This window comes from Hemiscyllium ocellatum, chromosome 32 (assembly GCF_020745735.1).
Source record: "Hemiscyllium ocellatum isolate sHemOce1 chromosome 32, sHemOce1.pat.X.cur, whole genome shotgun sequence".
NCBI lineage: Eukaryota > Metazoa > Chordata > Chondrichthyes > Orectolobiformes > Hemiscylliidae > Hemiscyllium > Hemiscyllium ocellatum.
In genome coordinates this window covers 37,268,914-37,295,559 of record NC_083432.1, presented here as the reverse complement: position 1 = coordinate 37,295,559, position 26,646 = coordinate 37,268,914, and the positions used below count along the sequence as shown (strand labels likewise).

Below are 26,646 nucleotides of genomic sequence, written 5' to 3'. Positions count from 1 at the left end.
GCAGCTGCCTGGAAATGGTCTACTGGCAATAGATTGTAGGAATGACCAGCACTATACAATCTTACAGGTCCTCCCTTTCGGCCTGGAAACAGCCTCTGCCTGCCCTCTGTTGGGATTCCTCCTCCTCCTCAATCATGGCCCTATCCTAACCCTTCATAATTTTATACACTTTATTTGAGTCATCCCTCATTCTCCTTTCACCAAAGAAACATAGAAAATAGGAGCAGGATTAGACTATTCAATCCGTCGAGCCCCTGCTCCACCATTCAATAAGATCATGGCTGGTCATCCAACACCCTGCTCCCACTTTCTCTCCACACTCTTCAGCGATAACAATTATACCTAACTCCTTCTTGAAAACATTCAAAGATTCAGAGTCAACCATTCTCTGTGGCAGAGAATTCCACAGGCTCACCACTCTCTGGGTGAAGAAATGTCTCCTCATCTCAAGCCTAAATGGCCTACCACATATCCTTGGAGTATGATCCTTGGTCATCAGAAACATCCTTTATGTGTTGACTTTGTCCAGCTAGAATCATATAGATTTCTAGAGAGACCACAAAGATAAAGCCTGCCCAACCATCTTCCCTCACAGCTAAAATTCTGCAGTCCTGGGAGCAATCTTGTAAATGATTTCTGCACGTCCTCTCGTACAATCACATACTGCCTCTCAAGCATTGAACAGAACAGTGTGTAATACTCATTATTCTTAAATCTTGGTAAAGAAAAGAAAATAGGATATTATCTCCATTTTCTCTAAGATAGAAAAATCATTGACTAACATTTGATGTCCGTAATTTTCCCAAAATGTTCAAATTAAGGAGAGCATTCTAGTAATTCATAATTTTGAACAGAGAAAGGCATAATCTTAAAATAAATTAAACTAATTAAAATTGAATTTTCTCCTGAAATGTTCCAAGATTAGAAGATTGGATAATTAAAGTACATTCAAATCCCTGAAATGTGTAGTTCAAATGTGCTGTAAACTGGCCGTTCAATTCTTAGCCCATTAATGCAATGGTTGCTTTTAACCAGAGACTGCTTACTTCAATTTACTTCCACCTCATTGAAGTTGATAGAACATTATATTTCCCCGTACAACTTACTAATGCAATCTGTCCAAGTGTAACAGGAATGAACTCAGTGCAAAAGGAACACAGAACCTTTACAGCAGCATCAACAGAATGTTGATTGAGATTGAGGTTGAGGAGAAGAGTGATCAGCTTCCTAATCAAAGGCAGTTTGTCCTGGACATTTCACTATTGCAGAACTTAAGTGAAACACAGAAGGGTAATATATAGGTGCAGCAGGTAATCAGGAAGGCTAATGGAATGTTAGCCCTTATCTCAAAAGATTTGGAGTATAAGACTACAGACTATATTGATATCCATGACATAGAACATAGAAAAATACAGCGCAGTACAGGCCCTTTGGCCCTCGATGTTGCACCGATCCAAGCCCACCTAACCTACACTAGCCCACTATCCTCCATATGTCTATTTAATGCCCGTTTAAATGCCCATAAAGAGGTAGAGTCCACCACTGCTACTGGCAGGGCATTCCATGAACTCGCTGAGTAAGGAATCTACCCCTAACATCTGTCTATGCCTACCACTCCTTAATTTAAAGCTATGCCCCCTCGTAATAGCTGACATGTGAAGCACCAGGGCCAGTTTTAGGATTAAAATTAACTTTCTGGGAAAAATTTCTGAAGCATCTGAGACCAGTATTGAATTTTCTATGATCTATGTCTCAAGGTCGCACAAACAAAGTAATTATCAAAGCAAACTAGACATGAATATGGATGTCACAGTGTGACTAAAGTGTTTAAAACCATCAACAAATCTGAATGCAGTATTCATAATTGATGTGCAATTCAATAACCAATTTAACCTTTTAGATGTTAAGGAGTTGTTTGAAATCACGATTTTCGGTTAAGAGCAAACACACTATCAAGCATAATATTGGAACAAAAGTCTTCACCCTTCACCTGTAACCATCATTGATTAAATAACGAAATTGATGAATTTGCAGGAAAGTGGTGTACTCACGTTGTTCAACGTGACTTTATTTTTGTCACGTTTCTGAAGATGGCTGGTCAGATGGTAGAGGACAGTCCTGCCCTGTTTACGTGCAACACTAAAATGGGACCCACTACTCTTTTTGTTCTTCCGCTTTCCTTCTGTTGAGAAGAATGGAGTCAGAGAAAAAAACAAATCCCAGACAATATAAATGCTAATGCAAGGGAAGACAAAAACAAAAACTAGAAACATCCTCTCCAGTGGGTCTTTTTAATTGCTCTTTCTGAGGTCATCCAGAGTGGCTTGAGGAAATGCCACAAATATCCAAGATAGATATGAATGAATGTGACTTTCTTAGCTCATCCTTTCAAAAAGACACTGCAGACCACCAATGTTAACACTGAACTCTGATTTAATGATTTCAGCGCTTCACTGTGCTACCTAGTGGTCCATTGCAAATATTGATTACTTTGTTCAAAGAAGAAATTCATAGTGCCCATTCTAAGGTAACCTTTCATTTGTCTGAACCATGAACCTTTCATTACTGTTGCTGTTTAGTTTGAAGTTAACCTTGTCTACACTCTTTTGTCCCTTACACATTTCTTGATTTCCCTTTCTGAAGTTTCTCTTGTCTTCCTCATATCATTACTTTGATGCTAATTGATTTTAAGCTTGCCATATGCTTGCTGGTAATGAATTTTCTATAATCTACGTCTCAAGGTAGTACAAACAGAGTAATTATCAAAGCAAACTAGACATGAATATGGATGTCACAGTGTGACTAAAGTGTTTAAAACCATCAACAAATCTGAATGCAGCATTCATAATTGATGCTCAATGCAAGAACACAAGTTAAGCTTTTAGGTATTAAAGAGTTGTTTAAAATCATGATTTTTGAAGTCCCATATAAAACCAATAACATTATAGAGATGGACCATTGTACTTCAACCAAAGCTATTTCTCTTTCACCGTAAGTGGGAAGTGTTACATTACTTTTAAGCAAGTTGATAGTATTGACTTCAGGGAAAAAAACAAATTACTTTTTCCTTAGTCATGGATTTCAACTATGTGTTGAATAAAGACCTGGAATATATCTGCTAATATCAATCTGTGTTGAGAACATAAAGTTGAGTTCACCTTTGCAAAATCAAGGTTTCTTCCAAATTTCAGGAGACAGGCTAAGAGGTTGCAAAACTTGCAAGTAGTGAATAAGAGTTATAGTTAGTCATTTGGAAGAATAAAGATTGAAAGACTTGCACTTATATCAAGCTTTTCCTGACCACTAAATGACGTAAAGTGCTTCATAGCCAATGATGTATTTTTGCAATGTACCACTGTTGCAATGCAAGAAACAACACAGTCAATTCACACATAAAGAGTATCCTCTAATTATAATGTGATAATGTCCAGATTTCTTTTTATTGAGGCATGAATATTGTCCTGAGGATACTAGGGAGAACTCCCCACCCCCTTTTCTTTGAAACAGTGTATGATATTGATTCTTGAGGTGAGGGATTTATTTTGTAAAGAATGGTTGAGCAGGTTAGACCTATATTCATCAGAGTAGCATAGAGTAGTTGCAGTGGGAGAGGGACTCCCTGAGATTCTTGTAGAGGGAGGAGGAAAACTTCTTCAAGGCAGGCATCCTTGCAAGAGGATCGCAGTAGGGTTAAAATCAATGTGGTAAAACAATGACTGCAGATACTGGAAACCAGATTCTGGATTAGTGGTGCTGGAAGAGCACAGCAGTTCAGGCAGCATCCAAAGTGCAGCGAAATCGACGTTTCTACAGGAATCTCAAGGAGTCCTTCTCCCACTGCAACTACTCTATGCTACTTTCTCCCCACCCCCGCCCTCCTCTAGCTTATCTCTCCACGCTTCAGGCTCACTGCCTTTATTCCTGATGAAGGACTTTTGCCCGAAACGTCAATTTCGCTGCACTTTGGATGCTGCCTGAACTGCTGTGCTCTTCCAGCACCACTAATCCAGAATCTGGTTTCCAGCATCTGCAGTCATTGTTTTTACCTCTATATTCATCAGAGTTTAGAAGAATGATTGTTGACCCTTATTGAAGCAAAAGATTCTGAAAGATACTGAGAGGATGTTTCCCATCACAAGGGAATCTAGAATTTAGAGTATTCTGAACAATTGTGGGCCCCATACCTCAGGAAAGATGTATTGGCCCTGGAGCAGGTCCAGAGGAGGTTCATGAGAATAATCCCAGAATAAAAGGCTTAACATATGAGGAATAACTGCTGACTCTGGAACTATGCTCAATGGAGTTTAGAAAGCTGAGGGGGATCTGACTGAAATTTGTAGACTACTGAGAAACCTGGACAGAGTGGACATTGGGAAGATGATTCCATTGGCAGGAGAAACAAGGACCCAAGGGCACAGCCTTAGAGTAAAGGGAAGACCCTGGAGAAACCTCGTTAGCTAGAGAGTGGTGAATCTGTGGAATTCATTGCCACAGAAGGGTGTGGAGGCCAGATCATTGAGTATATTTAAAACAGAGATAGATAAGTTCTTGATTGCCATGGGGATCAAAGGTTACAGGGAGACAGCGGGAAAATGGGATTGAAAAACTTATCAGCCATGATTGAATGGCAGAGTAGATTTGATGGGTTTCGTGGCCTAATTTCTGCTCCTGCTTATGGTCTTATAGTCTTACAGAAGTATACAGGCCTAAATTCAAAATATGAGGCCTCCCATTTGAGACGAAGATGAGGAGGAACCTTTTCTGTCAGAGAGTTGTTAGTGTATGCAATTCACTCCCCCAGACATCAGAGGAGGTTGAGTCATGGAATGTATTCAAATCCATTTTAGATAGATTTTTGATTGACAAAGAGTCAAGTATTATAAGACATAAGGTAGGAGAGTGGAGGTCAGATCAGCCACAATGGTATTGATTGGTGGAATGGGCTCAAGGAGGGACTGGCTAACTCTTGTTTCTATTTCCTATGTTCTTATGTTCATCTGAGATATGGCAAAAAATTACAAAGAATAAAATTCATCCTTGAGTGCTCATACTGAACTCCATTCTCTTGCAGCTCAATCCACACTGAATTGTCGCAATGTAATAGAAAATACCATTGTGACCGCTGTGTTGAAATTATTCCTTACAACATTAACAAACCAAATTTCTTAAACTGATATTTTAATGGAGATGTTAACACTAGCATGTTATAATATTGGATACATTCTGAAAAATTCATTAAATGTTCAAACCTTATTGTAAAATTCCACTCCCCCAAGAGCCAAATAAACGTTAAGGATGTCATTGAAAGAAAAAGAATATTCAATTGAATTCATGGTACTCTCTAGTATCCTTTGACTTTCACAATCTATTCTTAATTCCAAGTATCTCGGTAATTAGGGACATATCACATTGTAGCTCTACTTGCTGATGCTGGGACCTGTGAACTGCCACAGAATGGTGTTGAAAATGTAGTCTTAAATTCACCACACTGTGTGTGCTGTTCCACAATCTGTAAGTTCCATCCTGGAATTTTGTTTTAAATTAAAAATGATAATTGCAGCACAGTTAAAATAAAAATTAGTGCAAAAATAAATTTCTTTGACCAAGAAACCTTCAAAAAGTCAACTTTATAAATATTTTAATATTTGTAGCCTTGAAGTAACAGAACAAAGCATTCAACTATTCTGAAACTAGCCATAATTTGGGAGGGGGGAGATGTTTAGGTGTAATTTAAAATGGAGTGACAACATTATTAAGACATGGATGTTATCACAATATAAATAATATCAAGTTCTAGTGAGGTTTGAGAAGATTTGTAGCTCAGATTGAGGTTCGGTATGTATGTTTGTTCGTTGAGCTAGCAAGTTCATTTTCAGACATTTCATCACCACACCAGGTAACATCATCAGTGAGCCTTGAGTTTTGCTTGTTGTCTGTATGGGGTATTTCAAGTTCATTAGCTGCTGTTTTATGGGGTTGGTGGGATGGTGGGCTACCATGACTTGGACCCCATTTACCACCCTCTGAAAAAAAGAACAGGAAAAGACATCTCCACAGGAAATGACATCACCAACCCAATGAAACCTAAATACATAAACTGAAAGTGGGTCACTAACACTAGTGCTTCACTGGAGGCTCACTGGTGATATTACTTAGTATGGTAACAAAACATCTGAAAATGAACTTGCCAGCTCAGCGAGCAAAGTTACATACAAAATATTAAGTTCTGTTTCTATGTATAATCCAATGTGATATCCAGTACCATCTCTACTTATCATATTTATTGAAATAACTGCACAGAGGCCAGCATCCTGTCACCAAGTCACCCTTTATTTACTTGAGCACAGTACAATGGGTGTAGCCAGCCAATTGGGAGTCAGTCCCCTGAACTGAAAAGATTCTCCAACCTCTGTTTTTCTTTCCTGTTTATATTATTTTGTTAAACAGTACAAGTTACAAACAAACAGTAAACGATGAACAGCAGTTTATAAGAAACAGCAATTTACAGGGAAAGGGTGGCGAAATCCCCTGTTTATATTGGTCAGCCAGGGCTTTCTGATTGGTCCAGGTTAACAACCCCAAGTAAAGACGTCATAGTCAAAGACATTCACCTGGTTCCAAACATTACATTTATCTTAAAGGGAGAAAAAAAATCAAATTTTACCAGAAAAAAGTATCATTCCTAAGAGTATTGAACTGATTGCTGTAAGATTAGTCAGCAACCAAAACCTTTGTATATTCTTGGAGTTTATTTTTCTTTGATTCCAGGGGGAGTGGAATTGTGCATTAACCTTTGTATGAAATCAAACAAACAATGTGCAATCATATCAAGTTCCATTACTGCCTTTACCTTCTTTCCCATCTCCTGGGTGGTTAATGCCTCGGGTATCGGTGACATCCTTAAAGGAAACCAGGAACAGTACAACCTCCCCCTTCTCATTTTTAATGGGTACAATGTCAAGCAGACACCAAAATGCAGTGCCTGTGAGCGAAGAGCAGAGAAAACGACAATGAACAGGTTCATGAAATTTTGTCTTCTGAAGATAGCAATATGCATTCACCAACCTTCCAGGAATATGTCACAAATATCCATTTTTCTTATGATAAAGGAATCTGTACAAAATATTGTCTTATGTATTCCATTCCAAATTTTATTTATCCCATAATTATAACATATTAAATGATTTAGTGTAAGTCATCCATAAATGTCACATCAATTCAGATCAATGACATCCTTTAAAGATTTTCCCTGGAGTGAAACAGCTTCCTAAATTGGTCTAATTAGTTCCATCGCTGTCCCGCTGACTTCCTACAAGTTGCAATTGTAACCTACTCCTCTGTATTGGGGGGAAAGGATATTCACTCGAAAATAGCGGCTTTATTCCTTAAATACACAGATCAAGATTCAACCATTTCACCTGTTTGCTATTTTAAACAGAGATTTGCGAGGAGAAATTAATTGTGGCTTTCGCACCATGTTAACTTAGTAAGAAGGGAATTCAGAGTCTTAGGGAGGCCCATGAATGGATATACTTTAAATCTTCTTGTGGAACCAGAATACATAGAAGTCCCCTGCTGTAGGCTTGGACTCCTTCTCCAATCGCAAAAACCCATACATCATCTTTCCTGGGGTCATGATTTGGAGGTGCCAGTGTTGTATTGGGGTGAAGGTGTTGTATTGGGGTGGACAAAGTTAAAAATCACACAACAGTAGGTTGTAGTCCAACTGGTCTATTTGGAAGCTCTAGCTTTCAGAGACTCCACAACAACCTGATGAAGGAGGAGCGCTCCGAAAGCTAGAGCTTCCAAATAGACCTGTTGAACTATTCCCTGGTGTTGTGTGATTTTCAAGTCTTTCCTGGAGACATACGTGACTCTATCAATCATTCTTATAGAGTGCAGTAGTGGCCTCATGGTGGCCAGTGGCTATTTCCAAAGGGCATAGAATGCAAAGAGCAAACATAAAAAGTAGGTTCTAAAATAAGGAAGATGGTTTGAATTAAACAAAAAAACCAAGATTGAACAAAAAGAGATTATTTTGTCTGGTTACCAAGTAGGTGAAGAAGGATTATCCATTAAAATGACCACAGCTGGAGTTAGGAAAGAGTTTGGATGAAATGCTTTTGGAACAGGATTTTTGGAGCACAGGGAGTGATTGTGCTGAAGACCATTTTATTTAAGGAACAATAACAGAAATATAAAAGGGAAGAAAGCAGGGAAACAAGATTAATACTGGTACATTAATAAAGAATCTGCACAGACATGGTGGACTTCCTCTTTGCTGTGGTACATAGCTAGCCTAGCTACTTAATAGATAAAAGATTTGGTTTATTTGTTTAGTTTGGTTCAATAAATATCAAACTAATCAAATCCGAATGTTAAAAAATGTGAAACAAATAGTCCCTCATAAACAAGTATAGCCATACAGGAGGCACACAGTGTTGATAACTCTGATTGAAAACATACTCTGTGTCCCACCATCAATATTTCCATTACAATCCTTGCTGATTCTAGAATTGTAAAAATGTTAAATATTTAGGTTGTATTCTTGTTTGCTCATGTACAATACAGTTGATTGAGTTCAATGAATCAAAGTAACATTGGCTTTTGAGATAAGACAGATTGAGCAGTTTAGGAATTTAGAAGATTGAAAGGAGACCTAATTGAGGTAAATAAGATACTAAAGAGGATTGACAATATAGATGCAGAAAGGATGTTTCCTCATTTAGGCAATCTAAAATGAGAAGTCATATTTTTAGGTTCACTATGACTGTGAACTATAGTAAATGCCAGATTCTCATTATGTTACAAGGTAAGGATAGGTTTTGCAGTAAAGCCTGCTTACGTTGAATACATTGTTTCAGAAAAAAATTCCCTGCAGAAATCCCCTTTGTCTCTATCCCATTGGAAGCTGCCTAATAAAATGAATAAAATGTTTGAATGAACTGCAGAAGTCTGGATGTACTCATCGAATTAAGTGTTGTTTTGCCTCACTGAAGTCCCTTTTGCCAATATCTGTGCTGAGCTCTTTTTCCAAGCATTTTGACAAGGTGTGAAAATTACTTTGTACTTTAAGTGATACAGTGATGTTTCAGAGTCTTTTTCACCTCATTGTGTTTTGGAGCTCAAGTCTTTTGGCAGTCAATGTAAAGATTGCTGCTGTTTACGTGTGAAAATGCCTTATAAGGTATTAATACGCAAGTTTTGTGATACTTACAATTTACTCATGTTTTAGCGCTATGCAAATCTATTGGCTAAAACTCTGGTACTATGAATAATGAAAACACCACCTCAAAAGAAACCCATTTTTTCTCCTTCTGACAAAATGGAAATAATTGCAATGCTCAAATGTTTCCTAGATTCCAGAGTGAAATCTGTAAATAATTTGATGGATCTCAACTTTTTTTATTTCAAAGTTGAATGCATCTTTATTGTTAAGAAGCAATGGAGTAGGTTAAAATGCAGAAATGTTTTAAAAAGAATTTTATTTGAAAATCTGTTTGTATTGTTAAGTTTTGACCAAAATTAATGTCTCACGTAAAATGGATAAAATAATCAAACTGTTGAATTAATAAAGAAGCTGGAAATACTTAGCAAATCTGACAGAAATTCTGGTGAAAAGTCATTGACATGAAACATTTACTTTGTTTCTTTCCCACAAATGGGGTGGCACGGTGGCTCAGTGGTTAGCAGTGCAGCCTCACAGGTTCAATTCCAGCCTCGGGTAACTGACTGTGTGGAGTTTGCACATTCTCCCTGTATCTGCGTGGGTTTCCTCCGGGTGCTCTGGTTTCCTCCCACAGTCCAAAAATGTGCGGGTCAGGTGAATTGGCCATGCTAAATTGCCCATAGTGTTAGGTGCATTAGTCAGAGGGAAATGGGTCTGGGTGGGTTACTCTTCGGAGGGTCAGTGAGGGAGTCAGTCAGCTGGGCCAAAGGGTCTGTTTCCATACTGTAGGGAATCTAATCAAATCAATTCTACTTGACTTGGTGAATATTTCAAATATTTGCTAAAATACTTCATATTTCCCAATTGGTTTACACAGTTGTATAAATAAAATCAGTTCGCAAAGTATAATTCATTTAACAGTTTCTTGTCTGTTGAAAATGTCAAGAGAAAAAGTGCCGCTCTGACATCTCTGAAGGATGCAAGAAGCACCATAACAACTTCTAGGACAGCACGAAAATTCTGGGGTTAAGGGTAATTTATTAGCTTGGTTAATGGATTGGCTAACCAACTGAAAGCAGAAAATAAGGGATAATCGCTCCTTTTCTGATTGGCTAGACATAATTAGTAGGGTTGAACAGGGTGGCACTGGAAAAGCACAGCGGGTCAGGCAGCACCTGAGGAGCAGGAGGGTTAACATTTTGGATCTCAGCCCTTCATCAGCAATGCCTGGGCTTATGCCTGAAACTTTGACTCTTCTGCCCCTCGGATGCTGCCTGACCTGCTGTGCTTTTCTAGCGCCACCCTTTCTGACTCTGATTCTCCAGCATCAGCGGTCCTCACTTTCTCATAATTAGTAGGGTGCCTCAGGATTTGGGTCCTCAGGCCCCAACTAATTATAATCTATATTAATGACTTTGATGTCAGGGTAGAAAGTACTATAACCAAATTTGCAGATGACACTAGAAGAGGTGTGAAAGTAAATTGCAATAAAGAAATAAGCAATTTATAAATGGGTATGTATTGGTTAGGTGAATGAATCAAACATTGGCAGATGAAGTTTATAATGTGGATAAATGTGAGGTTATTCATTTTGATCAGAGGAATAGAAAGGCAGCTTATTATTGAAATTGAGAGAAACTTCGGAGTGCTTCAGTGCAGAGGGACCTGGGTGTTCTTGTTCATGAATTGCAGAAAGCTAGAATGCAGGTAAAGCAGGTAATAAGGAAGACAAATGGAATTTTGGCATTTATTACGAAAAGAATGGAGTATGAAAGCAGGGAAGTGTTGCTTAACAGTACAAGGCATTAGTGAGACTAAACCTTGAATATTGTGGACAATTTTGGTCCTTTTATGTGAGGAGAGATGCAATTGTATTGGATGCAGTTCAGAGAATCACGAGATTGATTCTAGAGTTGAGGGGTTTGTCTTATGCAGAGATGAGTGAGAGGAGATCTCAAAGTGGCCACACAAGTAGATGGGCTGGTAAAGATGGCATATGGCATGCTTGCCTTTATTTGTTGGGGAACTGAGTACAAGAAATCATGATACAGCTTTATAAGACTTTGGTTAAGCCATACTTAGAGCATTGCGTTCACTTCTGGTTGCCACATTACAGGAAGGATTTGGAGAGGGCATAGAAGAGGTTTACCAGGTTGCTGCCTGGATTATAGAGTATGAGCTAGAAGGAGAAACTAAAAAAACTCAGATTGTTTTCTCTTGAATGGCAGAGGCTGAGGGTACACTTGATCAAAGTCAATAAAATTATGAGATGCATAGATAAGGTTGACAGTCAGAATGTTTATTCCCACAGGTGGGGTGAAAGGTCTAATACTAGGGGGCATGCATTTAAGGTGAGAGGGGAAAGTTCAAAGGAGATGTGAGGGGCAAGTTTTTCACGCAGATGGTAGGAGTTTGGAACATGCTCCTAGGGGTGGTGATTGAGGCAGATATGATAAGGGCATTTGAGGGACTTTTAGATAAACACATCAATATGCAAGAAATGGAGGGATATGGATCAATGCAGGCAGACGAGACTGCCTGCATGTTCAGCACAACATCATGGGCCAAAGGGCTGCACTGTTCTATGTTCTATCTAACTGAGGTATATAAGATGCTGAAGGGGATTAACAATGTAGATGCAGAAAGGAGGCAATCTATAACAAGATATCATTGTTTTAGGAAAGGTTTAAAACAGAGATGAGGAGAAATAACTTTTCACAACGAGTTATAAATATATGGAATTCGCTAGCCCAGAGTGTGGTGGATTAGGGCTGGAACATTGAGTAAATTTAAGGAGAAGATAGATTTTTAGTTAGTCATGGGCTGAAGGGCTGTGGAGAACAGGCAGGAAAGAATAGTTGAGATGGAGATGAGATCAGCAATGATCATGTTAAGTAGCAGAATAGGCTTGAGGGGCTGAATTGTCTCCTCTGTTCCTAGTTCTCAACAGGTTTCAAAAGTTACAGTTTGCAAATCAATGAGCAGTCAGTGATGGAATAGGTCAAATTGTTTTGGTCAACTCAACTTGAAAATAATATAAATCAATTCAAAAGGGGTTAGGATAACTAAACATGAGGAGGCCAACTGATCAGGAAAAGCTCAGTGACTGAACATAATAATATTCACTGCAAGAAATTCCTGGAGAAGGAGTGTGATTCAAATCATTTCACATCTTTGAGAAGGTGCCATATAAACATCCATTGAGAAAAGGGGGCAGGTTACTGAGAAACTGAAAGCTCTACTTGATTGTTTATTAGACAAGTCAGAAATGGAAGATAATCTACCATCGATTTATTATTGGCAATGGAGTGACATGAAGGAAAATTGGGCCCTTTATAGGATAATAATGGGCGGCATGGTGGCTCAGTGGTTAGCATTGCTGTCTCACAGCACCAGGGATCCGGGTTTGTTTCCAAATTTGGGCAACTGTCTGTATGGAGTTTGCACATTCTCCCCTGGTGTTCTGGTTTCCTCCTACAGTCCAAAGATGTGCACATTAGGTGAATTGGTCATGCTAAATTGCCCATAGAATTTGGTGCATTAGTTAGAGGCAAATATTGGGAATGGGTCTGGGTGGTTTACTCTTTGGAGGGTCGGTGTAGACTAATTGGGCCGAAGGGCCTGTTTCCACACTGTAGGTAATCTAATCGAATCATAATAAATGTAGAAACGGGACAAGATGGGCTTGATGAGGGTCAATTCCACAACCACAGTTCTGAAGAAGAATCAAATCAGACTTGAAACTCTGTTTTCATCTCCACAGATGCTACCAGACCTGCTGAGTTTCATTACATAATTTAGAATTCAGATCTCCAGTAACTGAGCAATTTTGCTTTTATCTGTAATCCCAGCTAATGCTGTGGGCTGCAAAACAACAAACTGGCTTTGCCAGATGTTGCTCAGTAATATCACTGAAACACAATACTGACACTGCCAAGCACAGGCAGTGAGATTTAGAGAGCCCTACAGAATATCACAAGCCTGTAACCTTTAAAACTTTGACCTTTGAGATGTAAATCAGCAATAAAAATGTTGGAATCTCTACTGAAAAGCTCAACACTGCTTCATATAAGATTTAAGATTTTGGAAACATTATTTAGAGATGAGAGCAGTGGGACTATATAATATTCCAGAATGAAAGTGCTTGAACAAAGCATGAATAATTGATAGAACGGTGTTGATCCAACAGCTTTGGTGATTGAGATGAAGGGTTATTCACTTTATCCAGGGGACTCTCCTCAACAGGCAGCAGTTATGATCTCAGGCAGATTTACAGTTGTCTAGTATATTTGAAATGTGAAGCGAAAATGGCATTTTCTGGCAATATATGCATGATTGCCTAAAAATGGAGATGCTAATGAAATGTTTTCTTCCCATTAACCTTGCTTGATAGCCCAGGTGTAATAAACCGTGCATTATACAAAGAACAACAAAGAACAAAGAAAATTTACAGCCCAGGAACAGGCCCTTCGGCCCTCCAAGCCTGAGCTGATCCAAATGTACTGTTTAAAACTGTTGGTCAATTCCTAAGCATCTGTAACCCTCTGCTGCCCACCTACTCATGTATCTTAAATGAATCTGCCGTGCCTGCCTCTACCACCTCTGCTGGCAACGCGTTCCAACACTCACCACCCTCTGTGTGCAGTACTTACCGCATGTAATCCCCTTAAACTTCCCACCTCTCACTTTGAAAGCATGACCTCTGGTTATTGAATCCTTCACCCTGGGAAAAAGCTTGTCTCTATCCACCCTGTCTATACCCTTCATGATTTTGTAAACCTCAGTCAGGTCCCCCCCTCAATCTCCTTTTTTCTAGTGAAAATAAACCTAACCTACTCAACCTCTCTTCACAGCTAGCACCTTCCATACCAGACAACATCCTTGTAAGCCTTCTCTGCACTCTCTCCAAAGTGTCCACATTCTTTTCATAATGTGGCAACCAGAACTGTCAGTACAGACACAAGCTTTGATATTTACTAAACTCCCTTGGAACATTGCCATTAAAATTTTTCTTAACAAGATAAAATGTGGAATAAATTCATCTCAAGGTCTTTGTTTCAAAGGGAATGGTGCATAAAAGTAGGAAGGTTTTTCTGAAACTATACAAGTACTAGTCAGACCACAGCTGAAATACTGTGAATAGTTTTAGGCCCCTTGGCATTGGAAGCTGAGTCCAGGTACAGTTGCATTATGTGGAGAGGCTGAATTGCTTTTATACTCATTTGAGTTTAGAAGGATGGGAGGCAACCTTATTAGAACGTATATGATTCTTAGGGGACTTATCAGGGTAAATGTGGAAAGATTGATTCCCCTTGTGGGGGAGTCTAGGACAAGAGGAAATAATCTCAGAATAATCTTATCCCTTTAAGACACAGATAAGGAGGAATTTCTTCTCTCAAAGGTTAGTGAATCTGTGTCATTAATTACCACATTGGGCAGCAGAGACTGAGTCATCGTGTAAATTCAAGGCTGAGGTGGACAGTTTTTAAACAGTAAGGGAATCAAAGACTATGGGGAACAGGCAGAAAAGAAAAGTGGAGATGTGGATGATGAGATCAGCCATTGAAGGCGGAGCAGTTAATGGTCTAAATATCCTACTTCTACTCCCTGTGGTCTGATGAAATGGATGTAATACAAGCACACAATACTCAACACCGAAAATTTACCTGATTTCTTGTAGAATTGCACTTCTCCCTGAAACTCTTGCTTGCTGTCAAGTGCTTTTTCAATCTGCACAAAAACCTGGTCATTAGTCTCTGCTCCATGCAGGAATCGGCACCCACAATTCTTCTGCATGACTTCAGTGCGAGCGTAGCCAGTAAGGTCGCAGAATCCATCTGAGCAGTACACGATGGGAAAGCCACGGTACACCTGAGCATTTGCGAGGATAAAATTGCTGTCTGCAAATACAAAAAGGAAGAGATCAGTTGGAAATGTGATACTGAGAATTGTCTATGATAACTTAATTTCCTAAACAATACTGACTGTTGGCTAATTAGTAAGCATCTCTTCAATATTATTGAGCAGTGATGCTCATTTGAATAATTTAAGATATTTGAGACACATACAACACACAAATATTGAATATTTTATTAGAAACCAAGTCTGGAAGTCTACTCACGAAAGCTGGAAATTATGTTACATTTACAACACACCCATTGTGCAGAAAACTGTGTAGGAGCACTGCTAGTTTTACAACTTACCATCTGAGCAAGCTGACCACAGCAAAGGTAATTAATTGACAGGTCAGGAAAGCTCAACATGGAGGAAGCAGGGGCACCACGAGGTAACGCCACTGAGATTCAAGTTAACCACTGTGTGGGACAGGTTCAAATCCCACCACAGCAGAGGTGGAGCTTAAACTTAACTAATAAACCTAGAGTTAAAAAGCCAGTGATGGTGCCATGAAAACATTATCAAAAGTCATAAAAACCCATCTGTTTACTCCTCCCCTTCAGGAAAGTAAATCTGCTGTTCTTGTCTGGTCTGCCTGTATGCAGATCCACAGCAATGTGGTTAACTTTTAACACCACTCGGTGATGATCCAGCAAGCTATTCACTTTAAGGGCAATTTGGGACAGGCAACAAATGCTGGCCTTACCAGCAATGCTGACATCCAATGAATGAAGAACGCAAGAATCCATTATGACTGCCCAACAATATGATGGCAAGGATAGAATATCTTTAGACTTTCATGATCCTGTGACATCTGCTGCAGTCTGGTGAGAAATAATTTCATGCTGGGGCTTGATTCACAACCGGCCAATAACAATCTGAAGTCCAAACATACAGCAGGTCAGGCAGCATCTGAGGAACAGGAGAGTTGACATTTTGGGCATAAGCCCTTCATCAGGAATTGGGGGGGGTGGGAGAGAGGGGGGAGGTGGTGGAGGGGAAGGGGGCTGCGAGATAAGTAGGAGGATGGGGGTGGGAGTGAGTTAGCTGGGAAGGTGAGGGATAAATGCAGATGGGGGTGATGGTGATAGATCAAGGGGAGATTGGCGTGGTTAGGTGGGAAGGAAGATGGGTGGGTAGGAGAGGGCAGTGCTGAGTTGGAGGGTTGGATCTGGGATGAGGTGGAGGAGGGGAGATGAGGAAACTAGTGAAATCAATGTTGATGCTGTGTGGTTGGAGGGTCTCAAGGCGGAAGATGAGGCGTTCTTCCTCCAGGCGTCGGGTGGCTTAGATGTGGCAGTGCAGGAGGCCCAGGACTGGCATGTCCTTGGCAGAGTGGGGGTGGGGAGTTGAAGTTCTCCTAGTCACTACAATCTGAAGTGTGCCCCCCCCATCACCACAACCCCATCCTATACCCACCATAGATTGCCTGATGAATTTTCAAAAGAAATTTAATAAGTAAGGATCCATTTCTTCAACAACATTAATTCCTTTCAAGGTCAAAACAGCGATATGTTATTTGGAGTTGCACCAATCTGATGCAATTTCCAAAGTGAAGCTACAAGATGCATGAAATATCAACAATGTTACCTTAGCTGGGTTATTTTGATCATGTCTTAATCATAGCTTTAAACTGAACAGGTCCAATTACTGCATGAATCAGAGCTAAAAACAAAACAATTTGGAAGCATTCGCAGTCATTTTGAGTTCGGATGTGACAGAAAACAGGTTTTTGGAAATCAGGGCTGGATTTTTATGGATCTCAGAAGAAGAAATGGAGAAAGTAGGAGACAAAATGTGGTGTAGTACTGGTGGCACCACATCTGCATCTTGTCCTGCATGAAGATGTATTACCAGTAGAAGGTGAGTGGTTGGAGGATTTCCTCACTTCTGAGCAACTGATGCCCCAAATGATGACCATCTAAGGTCACCCCTGAGACTTTTCTACAGGCAGCAAGGCCAGCACCGTGACTTCAGACTGCTGGGTAAATCCTGGAGAATGTGTCACCAGTAAGGGGTGTGGGTATTTGGAGTTAATTCACCCCACCTCGCTCTAATGACTCTGGCTCCCCACCACACCCCTTTCCTCCTGGGCTTCCCAATTTGGTCTAAGAAAGACTGCTGATTTACCTTTTTATTCCATACTCTATTGGCGTCTTCTCTTTGGGATTGCCTGCAGTCCCAGTAGTGGCCACTGCTCCCTGTGATGCTGCAGGGACAGGAAGCTGCTGCCCCTTTGATTGGACAATAGATTGCTGGGGCAAGACCTCCTTCCAATGGGAATTGGAAAATCCACCTGAAGCCCACTAATGGTTCTATGATTCTAAATGGATGCAGGTGAGCCGGGCCAAGGAATGCAGGACTCACCACCAACGTTGGGAGGTAGAGACCTTGTCCAGGGAAAAATTTTGTCTATCTGCTAATTGTGCACTTTATCCAATTTTCATATACACTGAAGGAAAAGATTCAGCCAATTCACAACCACACCCAAACTCAAAAATGTTTTCAATACCTTAAATTCCCACATTGGTTTCAATTGGTGCTGTTAGTGTGTTTTAAGTTTAGAAAATAACATGTTGCATTGGGACAAACAGTGGAAAGTAGCAGTAAAGTTGTCTTCTTAAAAGAAAAACAATCACTCTTACATCACTCCAATGTAGAATTTACATAATTCTAAAGTTTAAGATTGGACCTTGTATCAGGACCACTTTTGAGAGATTATTGCTGAACAGTTTGGTGCTCTGGTCCTGACCAACATTCTTCAGAGATTGCATCACACAAAATAAATGAGATTACTAATCTGAATGACATCTGTGGGGCACAGGTGTAAGAATTATTTGTTTCTCTCCAAAACGTTGTTCAGTGTAAAATAAACATTAGAGATGCTTTGACATAATAGACAAGAGCACACATTATATTAAGCATAAAGGCATTCATACAGTCCAGTGGTGCATTAAGTTTGTTTTAAAAAAATTAAAAAGAAGCCAAGCCTCAGCTTCTACGTTGGAAATATAGTAGTTAATGTCAATCTTCAATTCTGTCATGGCATTGGATAATAGGCTCTCTTTTTACATGGTAAGATTGAGTTCAAGCCATACTCCAGCATTTGAGGTAAAGCTAAAAGCTGATATTCAATGTAGTACTGAGGGAGTGCTGTGCTGTCATTAAGATGAGACACTAATCTGAGGCCTAACCCATTTCCTTAGATGAATGTAAGAAATTGCATGGTTCTGCTTCTGAAGGAGTTATCTCCAGTGACCTGCCTAATAAATATCCTCCAATCAGCATCAGAAAAATGGCTATAGGTCATTGTCACATTGTTGTTTGTGGCAGTTTGCTGGGTATAGATTGGTGCTGTGATTCCAACATTACAACATTGATTAGAGTGCAAAAGTACTTCATTAGCTGGGATGACTGATGCCTGCTGAGAAAAGTTGCTACCTAAATGCAAGTATTTTTATACTCTGCTTATTTGCAATCTGGCTTCATTGTCTGCATTCACACCCAGAAATGGACAGAATCAGCATGCCAACCATAACCATCTCTAGTAAGACATTAAACACCAGCTAATACGTTGCAAAAACAACACCAACAGACAATCTCTCCATCTCTCCTTACCCAATCTCCAGGAAATACCTGGCAGGGAATGGCCTTGCAACATTGGTAAATCTGCTTTCATTACCAATATCACACTACAAATGCATTAAATATGAGCCATGCACTGTGCAGATTATGGTAATAAATGCTTTTACATTGGTCTGGAGTTATTGGCATTGATGGTAGAAGCTCCAACATTCTTTTCATCAACAGGAATATCTCCTGCTGTTGACAACTTATCATTGGAAAGTTTTGGAAGAATCTACAAGTTGATAAGCTGGTCGTGAAATGAACACATCTTCCTTGGTCATCATTAATAACAGGCTAGGACTCGAATCTGGAATTCATGGCTACACTATAAGCCACAAGTCTTCCAAAAAGAAGGAGGGATGTCTTAATGCAATTATATAGGACGTTGATGAGACAGCGTCTGGAGTATTATGTGCAGTTTTGACCTCCCCATCTCAGAAAATATGTACTTGCCATAGTGGGAGTGCAGCAAAAGTTCACCAGAAGAGTTTGCCCTAATTTTCAAAGCCCATGAACAGCAGCAACTTCCAGAAATGGAGGTCAATGCCAATGCTGGTTGTCATGTGAGGAACCTTGGCATGGTTTTGTGCACAGCATAGAGAGAACATTGTTCACGAGGCTGATACTGGGAATGACAGGACTATCCTATGAGGAGAGATTGGATTAACTGGGCCTATGTTCACTAGAGTTCAGAAGAAAGAGAGAGGATCTGATTGAAACATATAAAATTCTAACAGTGTTAGACAGACTAAATACAGGGAGGATGTTTCCCTGATTGGGGGAGTCCAGAACTAAGGGATCATAGTTTCAAAATAGGCCATTTGGAGATGAGATGAGGAAACATTTCTTTACTCAAGGGGTGGTCAATCAGTGGGATTTTGTACTACTGGAGGATGTGGAGGCCAGGTCACTGAGTATATTCAAGAAAGAGACTGATAACCTTTTGATTTTAAATGCATCAAGAGGGTATGGACAGAAAGTGGGAATATGAGATAGAGGATCAGCCATGATCATATTGAATTTCAAAACAGACTGAAGGGCCAAATGGCTGACTCCTGTTCCTAGTTTCTATGTTTCTGCATTTCTTAATGGGTTCAGCATTCAATTGCAAATGATTCCAACACAATCTAGTGGTAGGCAGTATGGATGAGGAGAGATTCCTGGCCAGGCAAGGTGATGGATAGAAAGTTGGAGCCTTTACCATCACTCATCATTGTTCCCCACTACAACATGCAGGTAAAAAAAGTGTTTTTTGTCATAGCAAGATGACATCCTGAGTGAATTGAAGCACACCACCAGCAAAAGGGTAGGTAATACTTTCAGATTTCTCCAGGATTTTTTAAACACTGTTTCAGAATTTCAACAATGGCATATATGTGGAATGAACTAAGACCAATTACTAAGCTGATGGGTATGTGGGAGATGAATAAGCAAACTTAGTTAAAATGACAAATGCCACTGATGTACTCCAGGATGCCCATTATTCAGTGGCACACTGCTTTTGCAGCTGGTTCAGCATCATTTCCAAACACTTACTTTCCAATGAGGTCAGCAGCATTCAAATAAAAAAAACTGTTCAAAGAAATGACCACACAATAGAAAACACTCAAATGAAAAACAAAAATTGGGTCAGGCAGGAGGTGATTGATGTTCCTGGCTGTGCAGTGGTGCAATGGAAAGATATGTCCTACAAAGGTTCTGGCAGATGCTCAAGAAAGCAGATAAATTGAATGTATGATGGGAAGTCGCAATGCGACTTAAACTATTTACCTATTTTAAACTAATAAAAGTTATGCAAGATGAAACTCCCATCTTCCACCCACCATAAGTATAATCTCATCCAAAACACTGCTGCCTATATCCTAGCTCATGCCAATTCCTACTGAGCCAAGATGTCATCCTCAATTAACTAAATTACTCCCCGCTTACCTCAAGTTTAAAAAGCGTAACCATGTGTGTGAATGCCTCCGTGGCTTTACCCCATCCTTTCTCCGTAACATCCTGTAGGGTTACCACCCTGTGAGATACAAGATTGGACTGTCCTCTTACTCATCCCCGATTACTAGCATCCCACCATAGCTGATCATCTATGTCGACGCCATATTCCTAGTTGCTGTCAATGCCCCTTGATACCTTTAAGACCTAAAGATTAATCAATCCCTTTTTAAAATATATTCTGTGACCTGGTATCTACATGTTTTTAGTTGCTTAGGACTATGCTTCAGAATTACCAGCTTCAACCTCTCCAGGTCCTTTCCTCCTATAAACCTACACCTTTGACAAAACATTTGGTCCCCTTCCCCAGTTATTGTCTTACGTGGTTTCATGTCAAATCTCAGTTAGGCTTCTGTGAAATATCTTGGGGGAGTTTGCTTTGTGGGTTTGGATTCCACTTTTGGATCTGATTGAACTTGTGGTCTGGTAAGAAGGTTACCTTTGGTGACTATAGCCCAACTCTTGTGCATTTCTGCAAAGCCCAATTTATTTATTTACACTATTATACAAAGTCTATTGTGAGACAATACATCTCTCTCTCTCTCTCTCTTTCTCTCTCTCTGATACAGAATGTTCTTTCTCTATACTTTGAATCTAGCACATAGCTGCCAATTTTGCATAATTGTATATATTAGTATCTCATTCAACTACATGCTTTATGCATTCATGAATTATGTAAAGAAATGTTGCAAAAGATGTGTTTCTAAGGTTAAGTGGTAAGGTTAGTCCTTCTCCCTCCTCATTTCATCAGAATGTATAGACCTGGGTCAACATATCTGTAGGTGCACATATTAAAGGTTTCATATTAATTACGCTCTTCCATGTTGGGTTCCATTTTGTTTTGATCTATTCCATGCATCAATAGTGGAAGGATTGTATATCAATACTGGTATTCATTCATGGAGAAAGTGAGGTCTGCAGATGCTGGAGATCAGAGCTGAAAATGTGTTGCTGGAAAAGTGCAGCAGGTCAGGCAGCATCCAAGGAACAGGAGATTCGACATTTCGGGCATAAGCCCTTCTTCAGGTATTCATTCATATCACTTTGTGCTTTGTAACTAATGCTCTAATTCTCCCATTCCCTTTGCAGTGGCGATGACTGGAAATTGTCCCATTAGCATGATTTGTCTGCTATTTTCAATTAGTTATTGTGGATGAAAATACATTTGATCTCCACACAAGGCAAGTCCTCCTCCTTTTATTATCTTCATAATCATTTGGATCTTTATAAAGTCCTTCTGCACAATATCTAATCAGATATCAGAGGTAATTGAATTATTCACCTCTGTGATCCCACTGCCAAATGCCAATTCACCATTTCTTTGACTTTGTTTTCTTAGATCATTTTTTTTTTAGATTAGATTAGATTACTTACAGTGTGGAAACAGGCCCTTCGGCCCAACAAGTCCACACCGACCCGCCGAAGCGACAACCCACCCATACCCCTACATATACCCCTTACCTAACACTACGGGCAATTTAGCATGGCCAATTCACCTGACCCGCACATCTTTGGACTGTGGGAGGAAACCGGAGCACCCGGAGGAAACCCACGCAGACACGGGGAGAACGTGCAAACTCCACACAGTCAGTCGCCTGAGGCGGGAATTGAACCCAGGTCCCTGGCGCTGTGAGGCAGCAGTGCTAACCACTGTGCCACCGTGCCACCCTAAACTGTGCCACCGTGCCACCCTAATCATCTTCTCCCACTGTCTTTAACTTTAGCTTCCCAATTCCAGACAGCTGATTTATACATGATCCCCATCCAGTAATAACCTATTGGGCCAAACGTCCCCTTTTTTCTGACCTACAATAGCAATTTCTTTCTATATTATTCACTATTCTTTGCCTTGTCCATTCTTAGGATCAATCTGAATCCAAAGTTTTCCTGTTGGTCTCTGGTGCCTGCAGATTTTCCAGCCTCTATCATCTGCTGGTCTTCAGATAAGAGGCATTGCTATGGGAAACCATGTGGGTTATGGCTCTGCCTGTCTTTTTGGAAGATGTGTTCATTTTCCAAGTCCCAGACAGGGCTCCTTCTTGACTTTCTGGTACCATTGAAAGAGAATCAACTCTCACTGCTGAGCTAATATTCCTTTATACTTTGTTTCTTTTAAAAACTCCTTTTAAATCAAACAATTCCTTTATTTTGACAGTTGTTATTGAATGATTCTGGCTCCTGTTCTGGAGCTTCTGAAATGCCCCTTTTCCTCATCCAAGGTTTCCTTTTAACTGTGGTCAATAAGCTAATAAAATAACATGGCCTCAATAATCTTTTGTACGTGAGAAAGACACAGAACACTGGTAAAAAAAACCCCAAAAATCATCACTTCAGCCTTTACTCCTAATATTCCCTTCCCCTTCATACATAGTCCCTTTGCCCCATCCATGCCAACTCTGTTGCCTCTTATAGTCCCTATGCAATAAGATGCGTCTGTACTCCCCGTAGTTCCTCATACTGTCTACCCACTCTGTCACCTTATGTACCCACATCCACTAACGAACTTCTTATAGCCCCAATAACAATTTGGGGTCATCTCATGCCAGCCCAAGCCAACACTCCCCATGCCAACTCTCCTGGTATCAAGTATGGGCAAACTCAGGAGCTATGTTAGCAAAAAAGACACCTGCATCTATTGATGATATCACTATTCAATAAAATCAATTATTTAACAAAAATATTCAATACATTGAAAATCCTTCAAGTAATCTCTTATCAAAACAAATATTTGCATTGAAAGTTCTTTGGCAGCTACAGTTGATTTTTGCATTTTTTAGCTACTTTCACACCTACGTTCCGAAATCTCAAATGTTCCCTTGACTACTGTTCTCCCTTCAGGGTACAGAATCGTTACCCACTATAGAGTCCAGGTATTGTATCCACAGAGGTTCCTCACTTCGCCAAACTGGTATTCTGGCAGTCTAAAAATAAATTTGGTGAAACCTGAACTCCCTGTAGTTGCTACATTAACTCTCCAAACCCACTTTCACCTCTCTGTGATTAACTGCTCTGTCTATTTCAACCATCATAAGCACAAGTTCCAGAAACAGTACCTGAATTTTCTTGCAATGCCACGTAAACTTTCATTGCATAAGGTAAGAGCTCATGGAGTGAGAGGGGAGCAGACCAGCAGGGCTGGAAGATTGACTGACTGCCAGAAAACAAAGAACATGCATAAATGGCTCTCTTGCTGATTGGGAAAGTAACAGATGATGAGTGAACACCCACAGCGGCCTGTGTTTAAGGCCAGCTTTTTACAATTTATATCAATGACTTAGATGAGGGGAATGAAGGCATGGTGGCTAAGTTTGCAGATCAAAACAAAGATAGTTAGGAAAGTGTGCTGTCAAGTGGAGTAAGGAGGATGTAAACAGATTTTGATAGGTTGAATGAGTGGATGAAAATCTGGCAGAGGAAGTGCAATATGGGAAAATGTGATGTTGTTGCCTTTGGCAGAAAGAATTTTTAAAAAAGCAATGTATTATTTAAAACAAGAACAAGAACAGAATTCTGAGGTGTGGATGGATCTAGGTGTTCTTGTGCTTGAGATGCAAAAAGTCAATTTTACTGAATGATTGAGCATTCATGAGGGGCTGAATGGCCTACTTTTTATTTTTATCCATGTGTTTTATGTCTTCTGAGTATTCTGCAGCCCTATGGTCTGAATACTAGTTTTAATACCATTTCAGATATGTATCATTCATCAGAATACATTTCTGGTGAGGGAGGGGTATCTATATCCATGGTATTGCCTGTGTATTCTCTTGCTCTTTGGGATTGTTGGAACCAATGTTTGAACCTTGCTCACATTTTGAACTCATCCTTGCAAAAATGTCCAAATTCCTCATGCTACCTCTTTCCCTTTTTTCTTGCGTGCATTTTTCCTTTGTTTGACAATCATATTTTGATTTTTAAAAATATCTGTCTATTGCATAAGAGCAGCATTCATTAGTTCCTGCAACTTTCTTTCTGCAATTCAGTGTAGCTGTTCTATTCCCCTACCCTTATGGTTATCTTTCAGTTTTCATTTCTAACAAAGAGTAAGCTATTCAATATATTAACCTATTATTTCTCTTTGTAGCTTGTGATGGAACTACTGCTTTTCCTGCACTTGCATGTTTTTGCTTCTCTTTTGTCATGTGGTTTTATGCTCACAGCCAAGGGTCTAAGTTCATGGACAGACTGGTTGAGGAGAAGATGAGGTCAAGAATTATCTTCAGGGGCTTGGGGTCCTTAATGTCATTGTTTATTCCATATTAAGACTAAAAATGATAATGCCTGATACTCTCGAAAAATTGCAAGCTCTAATTTTATTGTTACATTATCGAAAAACAATTCCATTCGTGTTGTTTTCTCTAAGTACATCAATAACTCTACCCAGCTGTGCTATTTATACCCAGTGAGGAGAAACTCTGTGGCATCATCACAAGTTTGCTACAGCATGCTAAAGGTCTTACATGACTGTTACAAGCTCCAGCTTCATTTTGCTCATGATTTTATTTTTGGTTCATAATCAATGAATGAAGGTGGCCATATCCTTCCTGTGTTGAAAAGTGTGCCACTGGAAATGCACACTAACTAGCTACTAGTTGCTGCCAAGTATTACTCCAATGCACACTTTGTTACTATTTCATCTTCCCTTACTGCTTGGATAAAGCAGCAATGTAAACACCACAAGCAATGAGGAGCAATAATCGTTTCTCAAAAGTGCTGGGGGAAAAAGGGTATTGATAGTGCAGAGTCAGAAAGTGTAGCTTTGGAAAAGCACACCAGGTCAGGCAGCATCTGAGGAGCAAGAGAGCTGACATTTCAGGCATAAGCCATTCATCAGGAATGTCCTTCCTGTATCAATTTAACCTTCATTATGGAATAGTGTTTTAGATGTTAATTTATAATGCAACAACAGCAACAGGCCCTAAACTGCTCAGTAAAAGAAGAACAATGCATTAATCTTAAGAAATCTGGACAGAAACACTTAGGAAACTTGAAATAAAAGGTTATCTTTATCTTGCATCAAGGGCTTTCACCATCTGATGAAAATAAAATTGATTGATGTCTGTTAAGATAAAGTCAGAAGAGATACAACACCAATTTATAGTCCAACAGATTTATTTGAATTCACAAGCTTTCGGAGCACTGCTCTTTCGTCAGTTGAGCTGGAGGGAAGCACACAGGCAAGAATTTATAAGCGGAGAGATAACTCCAGGTAATGAAGAATGTCAAAAGATAGTACAAATGAAGTGAGTAGAGTGTCAACAGCCTGAATAACAAGTCTTTGCAGGTGATCAAAAGTGTCAAACTGTTTCTATGCGCCAAGCAGAGATAAGGATCCTTTTCGATGTAGAACATAGAACAGTACAGCGCAGGAATAGGCCTTTTAGGCCACCATTTCTGTGTCATTCTAAACTAATCCTATCTACTTGTATATGGTCCATACCCCTCTATTCACGGACTAATATAAATGCCTCTTAAATATTTCTATCATATCTGCTTCTACCACCTACCCTGGAAGTGTATTCCAGCCAGGAGAAAGTGAGGACTGCAGATGCTGGCGATCAGTGTCAAAAAGTGTGGTGCTAGTAAAGCACGGCAGGAGCAGGAGAGTCAACGTTTCGGGCATAAGCCCTTTATCAGTGCATTCCAGCCACCTACCACCGTCGGTGAATAAGACGTGGCTTATATATCTCCTTTAAACTTTCCCCCATCTCACCCTAAACCTATGTCCCCAGTATTTGACATTTCCATCCTAGGAAAAAGACTCCAACTTTGCACCCTGTCCACACCTCTCATAATTTTATATACATCCATCAAGTCACCTTTCAGCCTCCAACACTCTTGCAAAAACAATCCAAGTTTGTCCAACCTCTTTTCTTCCAGCTAATGCACTCCAACTGAGGCAACATCCTAGTAAACCTCTTTAGCATGCTCTTTCAAGCCTTCACATCTTTCCAATAGTGTGG

At 39.9% G+C, this 26,646-nt stretch overlaps 1 protein-coding gene across 1 annotated transcript in view; it reads right to left on the bottom strand.

Annotated features, from left to right (window-relative positions):
- kcnh4b (potassium voltage-gated channel, subfamily H (eag-related), member 4b) overlaps positions 1-26,646 on the bottom strand; it is a 169,616-nt gene that overhangs the window by 87,842 nt on the left and 55,128 nt on the right. The window contains exons 2-4 of the mRNA XM_060848909.1: positions 14,836-15,069; positions 6,851-6,982; positions 2,052-2,182 (exon numbers count right to left, since the gene is read on the bottom strand). Coding sequence (XP_060704892.1) covers positions 2,052-2,182; positions 6,851-6,982; positions 14,836-15,069 — 497 coding nt within the window. The remainder of the gene's footprint in view (positions 1-2,051; positions 2,183-6,850; positions 6,983-14,835; positions 15,070-26,646) is intronic.